The sequence below is a fragment of the Anguilla rostrata genome, chromosome 6, assembly GCF_018555375.3.
Source record: "Anguilla rostrata isolate EN2019 chromosome 6, ASM1855537v3, whole genome shotgun sequence".
Lineage (NCBI taxonomy): Eukaryota > Metazoa > Chordata > Actinopteri > Anguilliformes > Anguillidae > Anguilla > Anguilla rostrata.
This window is the reverse complement of record NC_057938.1, coordinates 46436000-46456905: the sequence shown is the minus strand read 5'-3', so window position 1 is coordinate 46456905 and position 20906 is coordinate 46436000. Positions and strand designations below refer to the sequence as shown.

General features: G+C 42.6%; 1 protein-coding gene across 8 annotated transcripts in view; it reads left to right on the top strand.

Annotated features, from left to right (window-relative positions):
• ptprk (protein tyrosine phosphatase receptor type K) overlaps window positions 1-20906 on the top strand; it is a 133343-nt gene that overhangs the window by 57234 nt on the left and 55203 nt on the right. For all 8 annotated transcript variants that reach the window (XM_064340031.1, XM_064340029.1, XM_064340037.1 and 5 more), the window contains exons 5-7: window positions 5360-5475; window positions 6212-6386; window positions 14048-14341. In XM_064340031.1, coding sequence (XP_064196101.1) covers window positions 5360-5475; window positions 6212-6386; window positions 14048-14341 — 585 coding nt within the window. The remainder of the gene's footprint in view (window positions 1-5359; window positions 5476-6211; window positions 6387-14047; window positions 14342-20906) is intronic.

Here is a 20906-nt window from a genome sequence, read left to right as displayed (position 1 = left end):
GTGTGTCCTGGTGCTCAGTTTGTATGCACTCAGTTTTACTGGTACATTTGATGCACCCCCCCCAGCAAATGCACATATATACAGTCTGCAACACTGTCAACAAGCTGTACCTTCTGTATCCTTATATTCTTGTTCTTTTTTAAGCGAACACTGAAGAGACCTTCTTTTGAATTATTTATTTATTTATTTATTTTTTTGTTGAGGGAGATGAATAGAGAAGGGAGAACAGTTCTGAGGGTGCCTTGCCGAAGTACTGAATCCCCGGATATGCTGGGGGGGTTGAGTACAGCTTGAGAGTCCGCCACACTATGGACTGCGCCATGTTCCTTGCCGCATCCTTGCGTTTTTATCACAAATAATATCAGGCAGAGAGATTTATTGAGGGTGAGGGAACGTCTTGTGATGTCGAATGAATGACCCAACAATTGGACTACTCAGTTGGCCTGCATCTGGTTAACACCCTTATGTACAGTGCAACCGTTCATGCATTGAACCAGGAATCACAAAGGGGTCATGCATAATTAACAAACTGTCTGCAATTCCCTGTGGCACCACTAGAGGCGCCCAAGGCGACTCAGCTATTGGCTTGCAGTGTGGGGAGGCTGTTGGTGGACTTCACACGTTTTGGAGAATGCACGGTCTAGTCCTCCATGCCGATTTTGTTGCGGCGGCAGTGGACTCCGACTGATCAGGCATTCCAAATTGGATAGAAAATATTTTGGATAGAAAAATATTTTAAAAAAATATTTTAAGCACCAAAGCATCTTGGTCCAAAAAACACCCTCAGTGCTGCAACCCTATTTTTGTTGGTTTTGTTATTGTTATTATTCTTCTGTTCTCTATTAAATGGTTGCTATAAACAAAATTTGGCAGGGAAGTAGAGAAAGATTTCCAAAGTTAGATCTGGCTGTGTGCAGTTGATTGGCAATGAAATATTTAAAAAATGAATTGGTGTTCACTATTATGTCACATTGTAAACATCATCATTTTCCAGATGTTCTGACAATAATACAATAATATCAATGCTTTTTGAATGTTCAGTTAGCTGCTTCCATAATATTAGGTAATTAACATATTAGTGAATCATACATGATTCCATAATCCCATTCACATGGAATGTTGCTGGTCTCAGATTCAGATTTTTATATGAAATGAATATCACTACAAGCCAATGTAACTGCAAGTTTGTGGTGTTGTAGGCCATACTTATCACTGTGCCAGTTTCAAACATTGTCCTTCAAAAATGTGTCGGCCCCAAGCAAAGGAAAATGATTTTTGGCGTGATTTCTTTTGTTGCTAGAAACCAGACAGTTTCGCAGTCAGACTCAAATACGCACATTGATTCTCTTGTTTACTATTTTCTGTTTCTGTGAAGCATTTTTCATAGCATTTCACAGCATGCATATGAGGCAGTATCACGTTCAATTTGTAAATGGTCAATAGCTTGCACTCGGTCAAGGCGGTCAAAGTGGTGAACATAAGTCGACCAACCATGGACCAAAAGATGGATTTTTTTTCCTGTCTTATTAATTCCAAGCTTAGCTTCTTCCCACTAGAGTGCCCTCTTAACAACATCAGGACAATGTTACACAAACTGGTCAAGTGTTTAGAAGGTGTGCGTCCAGTTTGGCACAGTGCCAGTGTCTGCAGTAGAAGACCATATGGGATCGAAGTATCCACTGTCAAAATGGACAGGCCGATAAGCAGACAGCCAGATAGAATGCACAGTAGATAGAATGGACAGATAATAGATGGCTACACAGATGGGCGGAAAGGTAGATGGATCAACAGATGTTCTGTATTGATGGATAGATACAGTGGATGGACGGACTGATGGATGGGTAGAGCTGATGGTAGATGGACGGATAAATGAATGATCCTGCAACTCGCTCTGTAATGTCAGAGCCTCGTAATGGCTAATGCTCGCCCACTTCAGGATTAGCCGGCACTTAACCTTTATCTTGGAAAGTGTGCGCCTGAAAAAATGATCAAGCTTAATCTATGAATAATTTAAGCTTCTGATGTTTTCTGAGAGGAGCAGCAGCGAGTTATGTTTTTGCTCTCATTATTCTAATTTTCCAAAGACAGCTCCCGAGTGTAGGAAATGATACAAGCTTGTAGAAAAATAATTAGTAATGCCTTGGGATATTATTCATTTAAATGATGATAATGTATTTAGGTTTTCCAATGTAAATATTAATTAATTTATTTATTTTTCCGCAACCAATTATAAACATGCACATAAAACCTCCACAAGTGTTTTTTGTTGTTGTTTACACTTCTGCTATAAGTTAAATGGCATCTCTTGCTGTATGGTAAATTTCTAGAACTAATTTTATGAGGTCACATTGATTTTCAGTCATCTGTGTTTTTCACTGTACTGTGGCATATTTGATTTTGGTTGAAAAAGTTAATTAATTTTTCATCCTTGTATTCATTATGCACCACTGTTTCACTTTGATTTCAAGTACTAGTTTTCCATTTAGCAGTGTAGTGGGATGTTTGTGTTTGAATTTTAGATAAATCAATAAAATATGACTGTGTAGAATTTGAATGAAGCATACAAGTAGTTCAGTGCCTACATCATGTATTAAAGCCTTTTTTGAGTGATGGGGATTTGCCAGAGATATAATAATAATAATAATAATAATAATAATAATAAAAGAACATTTTGGCACAAATAATACTGCAAAGAAATGTTGAGTCAAGTATGTTCATTTATGAATATCAATTCATGTTCATTGAAAAGGATTTTCCTGTCCTTTCCATCCGTTTCCAAGTTATATGTATTGACTTACACTAATAAACTGGCCTTAGTGTACACACAGGGCCTAATAAATACTTCAAAATTGTGTATTTGTCATTGATAATGATCTTGCGGGAATATCTGCTTATAAATAAACTGTGTGTGCCTTTGCCCGCACTGCAGGACTGAAATGAACACATACAAATTGTAAACATTAATATTTCTTGAGGACAACAGCAAATGCCAAGGAATCTAAAGGGATTAGCTGAAATGAGGAAAAGATATTCCAATTAACAGAGGTAACCCGCAGGGGAGTAGGGATTTTCACCACAGTGAAGAGGGCTCTTAACTAGGACTGTAATCCCTTTCAACAACGTAATAAAGCTTTATAGCACTGAATGTCATGATTAGTTGTGACAGTTAATTATAAAGGGTGGATGAAAATCGCTGGTTAAGGGATCTCGTGCACATTGACAACGGGTGGGACCCACTGCGCAGAGCCATGTTCTCTCCTCTATGCTGGTGGCATTCATTTATAATGACAACGGTCACACTGAGGGAAACGCAGCGAGCGCTACGTCGCAACGCTACCCTCAGTGGGCGGGGAAAGTGGGTGTGTTCTGGAACTGATACTGGAACTCGAGCTAATTACGGGCTAATCTGCAAATGCATTCGCTCCAAAGGGTAATTCCTGATGTGTTTAACAACAGTGATTATTCCCCTCTCCTCGCATCTGAAATTAATTTTATGCCCTAATAACAAACTGAACACGGAGTGTTTTGGAGGTCGCCGAACGTCAGTGGCGAAAATTCTTACACTGCATGTCGGGGTTTGGTAGAGCTTCACAAAAAACATGGCGTCTTGTGAAAAGCTGAGGGTCTCACCTAATGTTGGTGAAATGATGTATTTGCTGAGTGGGGTGTTTACAGGAAAATACTGAGCCTCCGCAGGCATGGCTAGATGAGCTCCGCATGGCTCCTGCCTCATTTTAAGGTTCAAATGATTGTGATTTTTGATTTAAGATCCTCTGACTTCTCCGCGTTTTTCATTGAACCTGGATTATCAACCTCCGTCTCAAGCCTCATCTATTACTGTCTCTTGAGTCCGTTGCCTCTTAAGTATGAGAGTTCCCAGTCCCAAGACCCATCAGCTCTCAGTGAAATGCATCCGCACCTCAACACCTCTCTCAATGACCTGTCTCATTAATTGTATTGTTGTCTTGGCAGCACTCTCAGGGTGCAAAACCAACCCAGCACGTATCTGAATGTTTATTCTAGTAATAGTCATGTTGTATCAAGTCTTGATTTTTTTTTTCTCTAGCCAATGATCATGCCTAAATTATTCATAGTTATATATTTTTTCATTTCCCCCCTTCTCTTGCATCTTCTTTTTTTGTTTTTAAGACCATGCATCTGAGTTCGGTAACACAATTTCCGTTTCTATTATCATGCATATCCAGGTGCATAAAATGCACATAATCAGTTTTTCCACAAGAGTATACAAGCACATTTGTCCTTGGGAGGGGTTGTATTAGCTGCAGGATTAAAGAACATAATTAAATACACATTCAGTCAAAAACACTAATTAAAAGAGAACGTCTACAGGCAGAGTCTTTCCTCAAAGTCGATATGAAAGGGATGGATAATTGAAGTTAAATGATTTATTTTCAAATGAAAATATTTGCTACCGCAGAATGAAAGCTGGGTGTCTCCCTGTGTAAATTAAGAACAGGGCAACTGTAGAACAAATGTAACTAAGCGTTTTAATGTCATTGAAGTGAGTTTTGTTTTTGTTAGAATTGGAAATAAAAATGACATCTGTGTCAGTTAGCTTGAAGTCAAATGAATAAAGATGTCAACTTCGGTTCGACTCACTCGCTTTTTTGCACAACAATCGGGCAAAAAAAAAGATTGCCCGGTCTCATTCCGTTCTCATTCGGTTGAACCTTCCACAGCTTGTTTCCCATAGTTTTGCGCACCCAGATACATCTGGCTGTACTCCAGCTTGCAACTGCACAGCTGTTAGACATCTCAGCCAAATCATCAAAAATAATTGAGTTAACCAAAACTGCTTGTTAACACGCTTTCTTCGAGATTATTTTCTCCCTCAATATGGTAATGTCAATTTGGTGAGGCAGGTTGTTTTCGTTCGTCACCGAATGCATTCTGAAGATGTCCAGCTTGTTTTTCCGGTCTGAGGTCCATTGCAGTGGATATTTCTGGCCTGTTGGACGGTTTTCATTTAAATTTGAAAGCTACCTGTTAAATTCCATTTTCTGGGTTTTTTTTTTCTCTCCCCCTGTCATCCTGCATTACCTGGACACGCGACAGCACCGCAGTTATCTTTTACACATAGCGGTGTCCAGGCCTGGGATGTCCATTCATCCAAGCCCTTCACACAAATGAGCGCGCTTCTCAGTGTCTACCTTGTGCTTCCCCCCCCCCTCTCGCCAAAGAGTCGTCGCAGGGCAACTTTTATCAGACAAATGAGCCGGAGAACAGTCGGCGGGAATTGGCGGCTGACACCGGGAACAGGGAGCGAAACTGCGGGGCTGCATCGATCCCCTCCCGCGCATTAAATTTACGAGAGGTGTAATTGTTTTTCTCCCCGTAGATAAATCGCCTCACTTCCTGCGGCTGGGCGACGTGGAAGTCAACGCCGGGCAGAACGCCACCTTCCAGTGCATCGCCACGGGCCGGGAGGCGGTGAATAACAAGCTGTGGCTGCAGGTGAGCGGCGGGGAGTGGGGGCGGGGGGCGGGGCGCCCGGCACGACCGGGCCTCGTTAAAGGAACGGGGTCAGCCGGAAAAGGCAGCGGGGGCGGCGAACGCGAGACTAAATTCAGCGGGACGCATCTTCTCAGAATGCAGACAGAGACGTGAAGCTGTCTGTCTCCGATTATGTGCTTTTCAGCTGTAATAAAAAAACTGTGTGCGCCTTTTGCATAATAATGCTTGCATACATGCATTATTAGTAATATTATTAGTAATATTATGCTATGTTACTCGTTGTAAGGTATGTGAGAACAGCCTGTGTATACAGCACAGGGGTGGGCTTCGTCAGGACATCCACGTCTGCCGCCGATAAGCCGATAAGGCAGCGAAAGGGTGGGAAAGCTGGCTGGGTGGGTGGAGAAGCACAGCAGGGGTCATGACCTTTCCTGTGACAACAGGCAAGAAGGTGAAAATGTAAACGAGACACTGCCAAAGGCTTGTCTGATAAAGTTCCTTAGCCGAATTGAAGAGGCACCTTCAGACAGGCTCAAAATTGCCTGCTACCAAAACATTTTAACTTCTATTTTTCACTGTTGAGATTAATGGCCTCTTTTACAGTATTTTTTTTTTTTTTTTGTTTTGTTAAACTGGAACGGAAGAACCATATTAATTCCGTCTTTTAGCAATGTGTACTGCTGTTAAAACCATTCACCACTGTTTGGTTTGTGACTTCTTTGATTATTTGTCACAGAAACGCAACGGGGAGGATATACCAGTGGCTCAGACTAAGAACATCAACCACAGGAGGTTTGCTGCCACATTCAAGCTGAAGGAAGTGACCAACCTGGACCAGGACCTGTATCGTTGCGTGACCCAATCAGATAGAGGCTCAGGAGTTTCCAACTTTGCCGGGCTCATAGTCAGAGGTATCACCGCCCCTTTCCCCCCAAAACTCCTGTTCCATCTCGAGAAAAGCAGACATATCTTGGCTCTCATATCATATCCAAACATATCCTTTTGTCACCGTTTTATGACGTTTTTCAAGAACCAGTTGATAATTTTTTGTTCCACTTTGTAAACAAATGTATTTTTAAAATTCATGAATTGTCCTCTGGTAAAGGAATACTGTGGCTTATCAAAATGAAATTTATGTTATATCTGTAATATCTGTAAAGTATTTATATTCATATTTATTTGCTGGCAGTTCAATCAAGCATCATTCTCAGACATACATGCTATCTCATAGCAGCTGTCTGTAGAATTTGATGGCAGCAGTGTGTTAAGCCTTATTAATAGGAGGAATGCTTTACCTCTTGCTCAAAATGAGGACAACCATGGTGACAATGTTTTTGATTCGTTTTAATTAATTGCTAAAATTCAGAACATTTCTGATCATTTAAAGTAATTGCTCAAACAGCAGAACATTTAGCTTGATTAGCATACATTTGTTTGTGTATTTAAGCAAAAACAACTTGTACATTCTCCAAGCTGTATACAACCACATATCTTGTGATAATATTTTCAACCAAGACATTTTTCAAGGCTTTAGATATAAAATGGCTACATATAATGAACTGTCAGTCTTGTTTAACCCTACCTTACATGTGTAATTCCCTGCTGACAATGGGCTCCTTCCTTATTAATTTTTATTTAAAATGATCATTTATCAAATTGCATTCTTTATCAACAGGAAAAATGTTAGTTGTATTTCTATTCATCTTTATTTCTGCACTATCGAACAGTGTTTGGTGTGACTGTATACACAGTATAATAAGTTAATAATTTACATTGCAACTACAGATCTAAGATGGAAATCTATGCAGGGTGACTGCACGCATCTGTTAAATTAAAAACAAAGTGCGCTGGTTGAATTCATGATATTCAAGTCTAGCATTACCAAAGGGAGAAAAATGGAAAAAATTCTTCACATTGTTACGTGTAAAGAACATTTGTGTAAGTGATAAACAAACAAGGCCACTCGAGGCTGCATGAAGATTCTACAATCAGTGTTTCTTCTGCCAGAATTGAAATGAATCCCCACCATCTCAGTTTCCCTGTCTTTCCTCCAACCAGATGAAGTCAGGGCAGTTTCTTGTTCATTTGAATGGCTGTAAAGCAAATCTTATTGTTTGCACAGGCCAGAGGGCCTGAGAACCCTGGTGTTAGAACTAAGTTGAATATTAACTGCAGTGACAGGTCCGATATCTCACTGGCGCTTGAAAGGCTGACATCCTGCTACAAGGATACAAAAGATGGTAATTTTAAAGGAAATTTTGAGGCCATTGATACGGGGTGTCTTTAATGAGAGCTGGCACAGAGATGCCCATTGTCGTTCATGACCTAAGGACAACAGTTTATTAGTGGCTCTTCTGGCAAACAGGAAGTGACAGAGGATGCTCGCAGCTGTTTTGGTCCTCTTTATAACAAATGGAAATTTCAGGGGTGCATTTTTTTCACCGAAGGAGTATTGATCTGCATGTCCTCCAGCAGTGGCTGGAAAACACAACCACAATCCACTTTGTCATAAGGTTACCGTGGCATCCAGAGAGTTTTGAGTAATGACATTGCTGCCATTGCTCTCGGAAGCTAAAGTTTATTGACAGTGCTACTATTAGAACAGATTCCAAAACAAACATGCACAGCACTGAACTTTGGAATTTATAAATAGATTTTTAACTCTTGAATATGGTAGTTATAATTTGTTCATTCAGTATGCAGACAGGGACTGTTTAATGAGTCACTTCCATTCTGATTACCAACATAAAACTGCCATTGTCCAGTAATTTTAACTCTCTTGCAGATAAGATTGTGTGTATGTGTATGAGGGCACATATTTATGCATTTCTGTACACTCGTATAGGAGGAGAGGTGTGTGTGTCTGTGTCTGTGTGTGCGCGCATGTGTGTGTGAATGTGTGTGTGTGTGTGTGTGTGTGTGTGTGTGTTCATTACCCTTTTCTACTCCAGCTCTAATGACTGCAGAGTGTGTGTAGTCGTCTCCCCTGGTGTGCTTGTGAGTGCGGGGGCCAATATGCCAGCCTAGCTGTAAACAAACTCGTCTGCCTGATGGGTGCTGGAGACGACTGTCAGCCCCCAAGCGGGTTTGAAAATATTTGCTTAAAAGTAGATTAGAACTTCTTACCTGCCAGCTCTTCCACCACTGAAGAAAGCTCCCTGGTTGACATCCCTGTGCTCAAAGAGATTGTTAAACTCTGATGAGGCTGGACTAGTTGATGCCTGGTAATGATGTGGAAGGATGCATTTAAAATTCACCCATTTTGGAGGGGAAAATGCAGAATGTCAGAAAGAAAAATTAGATCCGAAAATCAGTGGAAGCTCGGTTCCTGCATGCCACTTGGGGAATTTTGATCATTTTGATTTATGGAACTTTTAAAGCATATGATAATTTCACCCAGCATGAACTAAAAATGGTACTTGTGCAGATTGTATACTAATAATAATAATAATAATAATGATACGTTCCAGGAAATGAAATGATTGTGTCTGCTTGTAGACTAGGGACTAAATAGGCAACCGAGACAATAGCTGTCTGCAGGAAATAAACTGGAGGAGACAGATGTGGTGGAAAGCATCGCTTCTTGCAGTCCTCTAACGCCATCAGTCAGCTGTGTATTGCTGTGTTGGCTTTGTTGTTCCAAGGCTGGCCCTGTCGCTGTCATTTCCTGCCTCAGAGCTTGTCATTAACTTCAAAAAGGTACAGCAGGGCTCGGAAATTTCCTTGCAGAAATGAAGTTGCTGCATCGCACTTGTCCCCGACCCCCCCTGCCCCCCCTCCCCTATCCCTTTTTTTTTTTTCTTTTTTCATAAAGCCGCTGGCTTTGAGCACGCCGGTAAAGACTGAATCGGCAATAAATGAAAATCAATTACAATTAGAATGGCTCCTGGGCTTGCGGGCGCTGTGGGTCGGGTGGCGGTGGCGGCGTCGGCGGTGGCGGCTTGGCGGATGTTTAGCGGCTGGGCCCGGCGAAGTATCCGGGAGATGGATGAGACAAGGTTCAAGGAGCAGTAATGCGAGGGCTCGGCGCTATCACTCGGGCCTGTCGACGCCCGTGATGGATGGGCTACTTGGAAGAAGCAATAATACCAGATGATGAAAGATTCATCCGCGGCCCTGCCGCCATCGCGCGCTATCTACCTGCGCCAAGCCCCAACCGACATCACCCTCACCCCCCCCCCCCTCCCCTCCCCCGCCTCCCCCCACTCCCACAACATCCTTATTAAGCTATGCTAAATAGCAAAGCCAGCTCTTCGCGGCTATGGCTTGCGACTTCAGAGCAACTTGGCGAGGAATAGAAAAAAACGTTGGCACATGTTTTTCTGCATTTAATTGCGAGAACATTTGCTCTGTTGTTGGGAAAAACCTAATTCCGTGCTCATTTTGCCAGCAGTTTGCAACGCTGGCTTTATCTCCTCTACTGTGCGTTTGCGCTTGTCGCACTGTTCTAATGAAACGTGATGAATGACCAACACATTCAGGTGCAAGTGCAAAATAAATAGGCAATTGCGTCCTGAATCTAAATTATTTCCTTCCCGCTATTATAATTGGCTTCATTTTCCCAGAAAAGTATGCCTTATTGTGAGCCCCCACAAATTTTAATAATCCAAATTGATTCGTCCCTCATTTGTTTGCATAAACATGCCTAAAGCACTTTAAATATGATTGATTCTCCTCTTGTTGGTTTTTTTTTTTTTTTGGAGAGAGAGCAAACTAGCTTATTCATGCATTTATCTGCATAGAGAGATTTGTTTTCGCAACATGCTAATCCAGGAAACTCGGTATACATAGCATTAAGCTATTTAAGTTGTTTAACAGCTGATCATTTAAATGCAAATGTAATATACATCAATTAGGAATGGAGGTATTGGGTGCATACTGCCCATACTTGAGTCCCAATGCATTCTTCTTTATCCACACACTATTGACTGTGAACCAAATGCAGTGGATTGGATTTGCTTGACAAAAGCCCCTCCATGTTTTAAAAAATAGATTGGGTGGGTAGGCAGCAGGCTTTATTAGCGAGGAAAAATCTCAATATCTTGATTTTAAGCAATGGTGACCAATTTTTTCAATCGTACTGCCACTGGGGGTGAGTTCTTTAAAATTTAGTTTCTACACAAGTAAACGTTTTTTCTGTCTCACTAGTATGGAAAGGCTGTAGAAATATTTATGTTCCAATCCAATCACAGCACAGTTGCTGGGAAATTGAAATGAAAAATGGTTTCCTCATAAATGTGAGCGCAGATCATTTATTCACCTTAAATTTGTTTTGACCCACTTCCAGCTTAGTTGGTGAAACATATTGATTTAGGAAGCTTAATGGACGTGGGTTAAGCTTTGTGGTTTTGAACTGGTCTTCCAGTGGTGTGGTGGTAAAATGATTTAACTGCCACTTTACACATGCTGCCCTTGGAAGAGATTTGATCGTTTTACACAGTGTGAAACACTTGGTTGGTGCTGATTGTCTCAGTGAGCTTCAGGTCAGATCGGATCAGATAGACTCGTGTTATTTTATAAAGTAGAGGGTAATAGGTGGAATGTCAGGAAATTCACATTAAGACGCTGAGTTACGTTCTTAAAACCTTTATGAATTTATCTTTTTTCCAGCTTTGAAATGCATCAGTAGGTCTGTTAAGAGGCTTTATCCATCGCCTTGTGCTGCAAAGAGAGAACTTGAGAGCTTTGCATGCCTATTCGTTTAGGTGGGTATCTGGTTCGTTGAGCCTGCAGCCTGCTAACCGAACAAGACCCAAGCAGGGGTACCACCATTCAACCGTACCAGGTTCAGTTTAGGAGCAAAATAAATTGCATAATTTCTAAATAAAGGAAAATGGCTGCCATTGAATTTTAGAAGTGCGTGTTATAAAGAACCTTGGCAGATACTGTGGTAGAATCAGTATTAGTAGTTTGTGTATAATAATCACCAAAATGAGTGCATGTAGGACTATTAAAGGTATAGTGGAGTTATTGTTATGTGAAATGCATTAGGTTAACTGGCACTGAAGATTAATTCTTAACTGACTGCGCGCAATGTAAATCGTAGTTGGAATCATCCTCTTTGCTATTAAATAAGCTCCATGCTATTTTTTTGTTTGATAGGTGAAGCTTGATTCAGGTTTATTTTCATCAGTATGTCCAACTATCCAGAGTAAGTGAAAGTTAAATTGCGACAACGATCAGTTTCTATTGCAAGCTATTCATTTGAATCGTGCCAGCATTTTCATCTTTTCAACTTGTTATGCCACCATAACATCATGTCTGAACCAACACTCATAGTCAACATAGTTTTACTTCAACATCTATGTGTGGTCATTCATTTCGCCGTTTTACTTCAACATCTATGTGTGGTCATTCATTTCTCTATTCCTGTCTAATTTTATTCAAGAAAGCATACTTTTGGAAATACAAACCGATTTATGCATGTGTGCTTTTTAAATCAAAATTATAGCACTGGCGTAGTGCAGCAGCTTTTGCAATTTATCATGTTTCTATCGAATTAGCTGAAAGAAATTGTATCTACCGGTGCAATTTTTGTACAATTTCTCTGCTATGCATCCCATGAAAAGATAATGAGAATGGAGATGGACTGAGTTGGAAAATTAGGAAAGGGAAGCATTAATTGAAAATAATGGGAACACTCTGCTGGGGTGTGTTCTTAGCATTGGAGATGATACGCTTCATCTAGAGTACTTCTGGGACTTTGTCCACCACACTAATCCATTAGCAGGATTGTGTTTGCCAGTATATTAATAAATATCGCAAAACAATTACTTCCTCATTTAGGTGCTGTTTAAAATTCATACACAATTTGGGCAAATAGCAATTTGTTCCATAACGGTTTTTTTTCTTTCTGTACCCTTAAGTGCCAAGCAGCAAAGGGACATGACATTGTGCAGTTAGAAATTATAATGGCTATTGACGAAAACCAGGGCTGTGAAACTCCAGTCCTGGAGGGCCGCTGTGTCTGCAGGTATTTGTAGTTTCCCGTCAATCAATCTGCGGCCAATTAACCCTCCTGTTATGTTGCGGGTCAAATTGACCCTTTTTAAAGTTTGAAAATCTAGAAAAAATACTTAAAATTATTTTTTCAGTATGAAACTTCTTCTACTGGCCTTAATTAGTGTAATCAACATTTTAAATGAAAATGGTTCATTTCATGTATTTGCAAACCCCCCCTGTATGGGGATTGACCCGGGAACATTTTTGCTGTACCTAAAAAATGAACAGAACAGGAGGGTTAAGGCCTTGGGACCAAGGTGTGTGGATTCCTTGGCCAGTGAACTTAAACAGATCGCCGGTGCTAAAACCATGAGAACAGCAGACACTGCAGGCCTGGAGGACTGGATGCTGGCACTCCTACCATAAACAAGGGAGCGTTTGTGCGATGCATGCATTACTGTAAGCTACACTTTTTCCACAGGGATCTTATTGACCCTTGAACACAATTTAGTCATAGACTTTGCTCAAAGATTGTTGTGGTGAAGCAAGGCTTGCATTTGTGCAAAAACGCTTAAATCCACGCCCCAGCTAAGGGATTGAAGCGTACCTTCGGCACGCATCAATATTAATGCACGCGCATTAATATTGATGCGCTTGTTGAGAGCGTGCCAGCAGTCTGTACGACAGACGATTGGTAGCAGGTGGAAAGCCAGGCAGCGCGGGGAAAGATCGAGCCTGCAGATGACGGACAGGTGATTTACCGTGGAAACGGTAGGCCCCGGAACGGCGGACGGGCCTTTGAAAAGCAGAAGCGGTGCGCCGCGTCGAGCGGGCGATTTGAGACGCCCGTCCTCGGCGAATACCCGGGCGGGTTACCGAGGCGGCGGCCCCGTAAAACCCGTGCCGGGACCTGCGATCGATCCGTGTCGCCGATGCCGTTTAATTAGCCCTGGCGAAATCGGTCGGTTTCGCGGCCATCTGGAGCGGGCAGAGTGGAGCCGCGCTCCATCTGAGGTGCGCTCCATCGGAACCGCTCGCGTTTAACCAGGCTTTCCGCATCGCGGTCTCCTCCATTCATCCTCCCATTAAGAGCCGATGTTGCTCTCTGCTTTCTTAGATGAAATGGCACATAACTTTAGTGATGGCCTGCTAGTATCCGTGTGCTACCGAATTAGGTGGGCTTTCACAAAAACGCATCAAAATAAAAACCTGCCTAGATTGTGTCGTTCCTTTTAGTTGGCTATTGTGGAATTTAGCCAGAACAGTGATTCTGGGGCGAATGGGTTATCAGCAGAGTTTTTCGAGCAGAACCGTTCTGCCAGGGTTGCCTTTGCCAAGCACAACCAGACTGACTCACAAACCATCTGGTTCTTCAGAAACTGTGTAACAGTTTGGCACTGCAGGAACAGATCTGGAATAATTAAATCATATAACTCTCAAATGCACTTGCTGCTACTCTAATATGATCAGGAAAGTGGTTTAACTTTACAGCAAGTATGTGATTTAAAAACATGCCCAGTATTGATGTGGTCTTCAAAATGCCCTTACTGTTGGATTTTACAGACACCTTTTGACTCTGTGAAATGTTCCCAGACAGTTAGGTTTTCTCTCCTTTTTCTTTCTCCTCCAGAACCCCCTCGCCCCATCGCCCCTCCCCAGCTACTCGGAGTCGGCCCAACGTACCTTTTGATCCAGCTCAACGCAAACTCGATATTTGGAGACGGGCCCATCATCCTAAAGGAAGTGGAGTATCGCATGACCTCAGGGACGTGGACCGAAACCCATGCCGTCAACTCCCCAAACTACAAGCTGTGGCACCTGGACCCGGACACGGAATACGAGATCCGAGTTCTGCTCACCAGGCCCGGGGAAGGCGGCACGGGACAGCCGGGACCCCCTCTCTTCACCAGAACCAAATGTGCTGGTACGTGCCTTCTTTCTGCTGCCTCTCTGATTCATCAGCTCTCACACCATCATTTCCATTTCCCCCCTGAAGCAGTTGGTCACATCAGGATTTGCAACGTCACAGCCCTTGGCCCTCATACGAAACATAATTGGAAAAACCGGATAAATAAATAAATAAATACAGGTACCTGTAGAAGATGTGTTGTGCCTGTAACTCACTGGCGCATGTGTTCCTAGACATGTGCTCATGAATCAAAACTTGCAGGCCGTCTCTTATAACCTTGCTAGCATTTGCACTCGGGCCTTTAATGGCCACCCCTTGAGAGTGCTTATTCCATTCTTGCTCTGTGCTCTGGGGCTGGGCCGACCGGCTTGCCGAGGGGTCTGTATTAACCAGTACATCAACGGAGGGATTACTAGATGCGTAACTCGTACTGAGGAGCACGTAGTCGCTTAATGGTGTTTGGAAACGATTTTGAAGAAGGAAAGTGGTGAAGATGGAGAGTGATGCTGAATGCATACAGCATTTCATTATTGTGGGCTATACCTTTCCATCAGCTTGGATGCCGCCTATCTATTTCTGAGGTCAGCGCTCAGTGAATAGATCGGGTGTATTTCCAGATTGAGATTCAACTGGAGTTTCTGAGGTTTTGTATTTTCTTCGCTGATTTTTCTTTAAATGAAAATACCAGGTTCAGGTTCTGACTTGTAAGGAACATCAATTCCTCTCCATTCATAACTCTTCAACAGCTATTTGATGATCTTCCTTCTGACTATGCGAATGACTCGCAACCACATGACTGTTGCAAATTTTTCCACAAAACTTTTATATTTAAATTTCCTTGCTTGCCGCACGCATGGATACATGGTTTTTTTTTATTTTTTAAATAGCTTCAATTTTTCATCATTTTGTGTGTTTGGATGCAAATACCCAAAACAGAGGAGTCCTCTGTGGTTCCAGACTTAATTTGAAAGACTGAAGTGCCAAGCCTCTGTATAATCACAAGCTCTGAGGACGTTGCTCTCCACTAGACACACTTTGATTATTCCTTCTGTAAAAGGACAAATTCGATCTTTAATATCACTGAAGTTTGGTTTCATTTGATTGTTTTCCATGTGCATTCTGCCCGGAGTTCATCGGCTGAGCAGACTTCCTTCGAGACTGACAGATACCCTTTTTTTTCAGTTTTTCCTGCTCATTCCTCCCTTGTTTTGACAGCATCTCAAACGCACCCTGGTTACCGGCAATGCTTCGATTCACCGCCTCACGCCTAATTTCTCACTGAATGTGACTGGGAGTGTGATGAAAATCAATAAAATTAGATCAAATTAGGGTTGGTAGAGTTAGAGGTCAAAGGGGCATGCCCTGTGGTCAATATGCAGTCATTGAATTCCACTGTATTCATCTTATAATTTGTTCTGTGGGATTTAGAGAAAAGGATACATTGGCAACAATGAAAAATGGTTCTTTGTATACTGCTGTCAGATTCTTTTATTATAACTGAAATTTGTTGCACTTTTGTCTCATTTCGTGAAATTTTATCATACAGAATTTGGGTTACAAGTCGAGTATCCGCTATGAATCAAATGAAAATCAAATCATAGGAAGAATACAAATTAATTTGAAATAGAAACATTTTGTAAAGGGTGGTGGCCGGTCTCACCTTTCGTTATGGGGTGAGCAAACCATTATGAAAATGCTCAAGGTACTTCTCTCCTGATGTAGATATGCGCTAGCTTGTTTTTCTCCTCGTATTGTGAAATGCGTCGCAACATTGCACAATGACATGTTTATTACACTTCGGTATAAATGAGAACAAAATAATGAACACGTGAAATAAGCACAGCAGCAACACCTTCTCTTATCCATTATTTTGCTGTTGTTTGTTTTGACCCGGTGAATTTAAAGTATTTCCTTTCTCGGAGTATTATGTCAGTTTTGGTTCCAGCTTTTGATGTAGATCTGTGGTGGGATTCTATGCAAAGAGAAACGTGTAGCTTTGGGTCTTCGGCTGGTGTCACTTTGTCACCTGTCCCTGCCACATTAAGCAGATGTCACGCTCAGTCGTCTCTCCCCTCCGCTTAAATCTCCGCGCCCGCCTCTGAACCCGTGTACATAGTGAAATTGATCACCGCGGCTTGTGTAGTGTCAACAACCCTGGCGCCGCGAAAACAATGTTATTGGTGGGAAGAGAATGCTCGTCGCGTTCTGTCACGACGAACGGATGCTTTTCTGTCTGCGTTATTTGTCACTTCTGCCTTCCTTTCGCTTTTTTTTATTTTATACCTGCCGCTCGGTTACATAGCGCGAAGAGACCGAGCTTGTTCTTTTTAACAATGTGGAAAATCGTCCAAACCACACAGATGGGTGCTTTCACGAGCCAAATGCAGAACGCGGAAAAAGCGCCCGGAGAGGAAAAAAAGGCAACAGAGAATAAACAAGGCGAGCGCACGTGAGACGATCTCGGCGTCGGTTTTCACCGCTGCGCCCGTGGAGCGCGGCGCCCGCGGGTCGCCGTCGAGTATGGCGTCGCCGCACCAATGCAGCTGCGTCAAAAAAGCGGAGGCATCTGCGAGCCACGTGGGGACTCATAAATATCTAAGTGCCGTCTCTTGATTGTCTGTCTGTTGGAAGGTTTGGAGTGCCGGAGCACTTGTTGCGAAGGCGTCTAGGCTTAACGGCCTGCAGATACCGAGGCTTCAGAGGCATGCAGTTGGTTCCATCTGACGGTTTTCCTCATTGGTGCAACAGGTGACCCAGATTCGGGATGGGGAGGGGAAGTTTCCACGTTCCCGTAGGGAGTGTTTTACTCCGTTACTTACTGAAGACGGGGACGGCGTTCGTCTCATTCGCTGCTGAGAGGAGTCGTTCCCTTACAGCGGCGAGCAGGCGATCCATAAATCTGCTTTATGTTCCCAACCAGACACCCCCTCCGTTTAGGACAGAAAAAACTCAGTTGGAGAACCGCCTTAAGCAGAAATGATACTACCTTAAAAAAAGTGTTCTCTACAGTTAGCCGAGGAAGCCATTTATATTGGCTAAAAAGGTTTCAAATTACGGGTGGATGTGTTTTTTTTTTTAGCCGAGGTAGTCTGTGGGGCGCAGCGACAAGCTTGCCAACATCGTGGCGACGTGCTTCACACTCTCTGGTTACACTAGGCGAGGTAGCCAAACCTGCGAGCGCGTGCAGCGGACCATGTTCTGCCCCCTCCCCTCCCCCTCCCCTGTTTCCAGCCTTCAGAGTAAATTTAGCTGTTTCCTACATTTTGCCATGCTCAATTAGGTGACATTTTTACCTCGTCCTCTGTTAAAAAATAACCCCTGAACCAGGGGAGAGAGAGTTCAGTCATGCTTGCTAACAAAAGGCCTAATGAAGGACAGACCACAGGGTCACAGCTCTCTCTAAAGTATTTTTTTTCTTTCCCTTCGGTATCAGAGCACTACCACTTGCCAAAAGGGGGGAAGGAAGGAAGGCTGATATCGAGGAAGTAGTAAGGGCATTGAGCAGGCCCTGGCACAAAGTCCCATTTCCTACTTGACAGGCAGAAGAAATTAATGCGACTAATACGGTGTTGTGCAGGCTTTGATTTGCCCGTAGTCTAGAACTTGTATATAAATCCTTCATCTCTTCCCCCCCAAATGCCTTTTGCCAGCTGTAACCGACCTGATTGGGTTTAATGGTTACACACGCCTAAACACGTCCGGATTTTCGGTGCGTCGCAGGGGAACGTAATCTCCGAAGCCGGTTCAGAAAGCAATTAACTCCACAGCGCCGTAGACTCGGGGTTCATCATTAGTCGTTTGCTTGAGTTCAGCTGTCCGGGAAAGACAATCCATGGGACGGCGAGGGAGTCTGTTTTGTCACCCTTCGCATGACATTTTTCTAAGTATCTGGGAAAAACAACACAGGAATACAGTCTGCCTGTGCAAGGCTCTGTCAAAATGATCAAACCGGACGCAAAATCTGACCGAGCTGGCGGAAAAGGAAACCACTTGATTCCAAGGAGGGCGTTAACAGACTGTTTAACGGGTGTGTCGATCAAAGCTTCACATCGGGGTCTCTTGTTACCATGCTGGTTTTTTGGATTTGTTTGTTTGTTTGTTTGTTTGTTTTTTTTTTGGACTGTTTTGGCAGTCAAGACGATAGAAACCAGGTTAAGTCTGCTCTCAAAAAGCTACAGCGCATCATGCTGGGGCCCCCCTGCAGCTCTTAAATTTTGCAATTATAAAACGTATCACAGACCGGAGAGCGGCTGACCGTTATACGGCAGATAACGGTGAAAGAGGCACATTGAAATGCCTCTTCCGGCTGCAGTTTGCTGCCGCGGCTCTTTATTGTGGCAATTTCAATTAAACAGCCAGTCGCTCCTCCAATGAACAGCCAAGATCGTAACAGCCGTGCCGTAGAAAGGTCAGGAGTTCACCCGCCCAGGCGCTGAAAGGAATGCATTTATTCACGAGTTTCCCTAAACACTAATGTCGGTTAAGGGTTTGATTCGGCCTCTGCTCCCGCTAATTGTCGTCGTCTATTCGTTCGACAGGCGGTGGCGACGTCGAGTTCCTTGACAAACGCTCTTGCCAGATAGAGTCCACTTGTGATTCAGTGAGTGTTGGTTTTCACCCAGGTGCGAACAACGGGCCCCTTGTGCATTAGCTTTTCAGACGGTATCAATCCTCAGGCCCAGATATTGATTTTGATCAGGGCTGCAGCTACGTGCACTATTAAGCTGCTGACTTTATCTCGCAGTGATTATTTCAGTTTTGCTTTCATTAGCTGATGGCTCATCTCTCTTCAAATGCTCTTTTGAAATGGATGTGTCTGAATGCAATTTAAATGGGTGATAATTCCCCTCAGGAGCTATGCAATATTGTTTGCTCTTATAGTTAGCAACACAAAATTACTTGTGTGAATAAGTATAATATGAAGTGCGCCCATAATTTCCATTTTATATTTACTTTTACAGATCTGCAGTTATGAGAGATATGTTCCAAATCGGTTTGTAATTTATGATGGACCTTTCACTTCCTTTGAATGGAAAGTTAATCTATTTAAACCATGGCAGGTAATTCAGTCATCTTTATCTGCAACTTTATTTTGTGCTAAATCTGGTAGCCATTCTTACTTAAATAAATGAATGTTTACAGCTGCATAGAATGTGTGAAATATTCCATGCATTTGCACTTTTTTTGAGAAACGGACAGAACACATTTCTGTCAGTTCCTACAACTCAGCCTAGTGCAAAGGTGACCTTAGTAGATGTACGCATGTCAATGAATGAGTGAAATTACACAGGCATGGCTATGGATTATGTTAAAATATTGCCAAAGGCACTAGGAAGATGAGATTAGGGTATTTGCAGTATATATGCACACTTTGATGTATAAAGCAGCTGAATTCATGTTTGCGAGAGTGCGTGTTGAGAATAGTACTACAGCAGCTGCGAAACCTCTTGGCACTTTGCGTTATGTTTAAATTCATCCGCACGTAGCATTAAAAGTGCTTTTGTTTCTCATTGTGAGGCACCTTTCGACTCAAGTGCATCAGTTGTAGTTCAGCTAGCACTGAGGTGAAGAACCATTATTTCCATGTCAACTCTACTGGGCCCAGCAATATTTTGCTCAGCATCATCAGATGGATAGTGAGTTCGGTGTGCAGGTGATCAGGAGAAGAGTAGAGGTGTCTGGGGGAGAAAAGTATATGCTAATCCATAACTGCGATGTGTTAAATACTCCATGATTACTGAGGAGATTACCTGATCGGCAAGGTTTTTTAAAGGCGCCATTTTAAACACTTTGGAAGTTGTACTTGAAATATCACATTTTGTGCCAAAAAATGAATTTCTCTTGGGGGGGAAAAAGCTGTGTGGACTCTTTCTTATTCAGTATCACTTTCCCATGCGTAAATAGAGAAAGTATCGTTATGTTCTGTCTCCTAGCCAGGTCAAATAGCTTAGTCCTTGTTCACGTAATAGATGATTTTTTTCATAATGGAAAATAAACATCATGCCGTGTCTTTATTTTCTGTTATTGTTTTTCTGTGGTCCTGCACAGATACTAGGTTTTATTATTCCACCATAACAAAGCCACCTTTTTTTGGATCATTTATTGAAAGCTTATACAATACAGGTGAGTGTATGCTGTTCTAGAGCTTATGTTCAGATATGTTCCAAGATTAGGAAAAGTGGTTTGAGATTGTATTGAATGCAAACCGTGTTGCGACACCTAAGAGCACCAAGTTTTTCCAAGGCAGTGTGGTAAAAAAAACCCCCCGCTGTTGTTAACATTATCATTGTTATAATCATCACCAGCTTTTTCCAATCGCAGCCTTATAATTTGCCAGCACTGCTGGCATTGAGGTAAAGAAGACAAATGCTCTGAACTGCTAAGCGAGCTTGAATGGTCGTGAATGTAAATGACTATCAAGCAGCGAATGCCGGCGAACAGAGAGCTGGTAGATTACTTTCCTTACCTCAGGCAGTCTAAAAGTGTCTCCTGTGGAAGGCATGACATTATTCTCCACTCCCCCCCCCTCTCCACCCCCCCCAACATGGAGTCAAAGTAATTGGAGTCTGTGGCTGGTGTA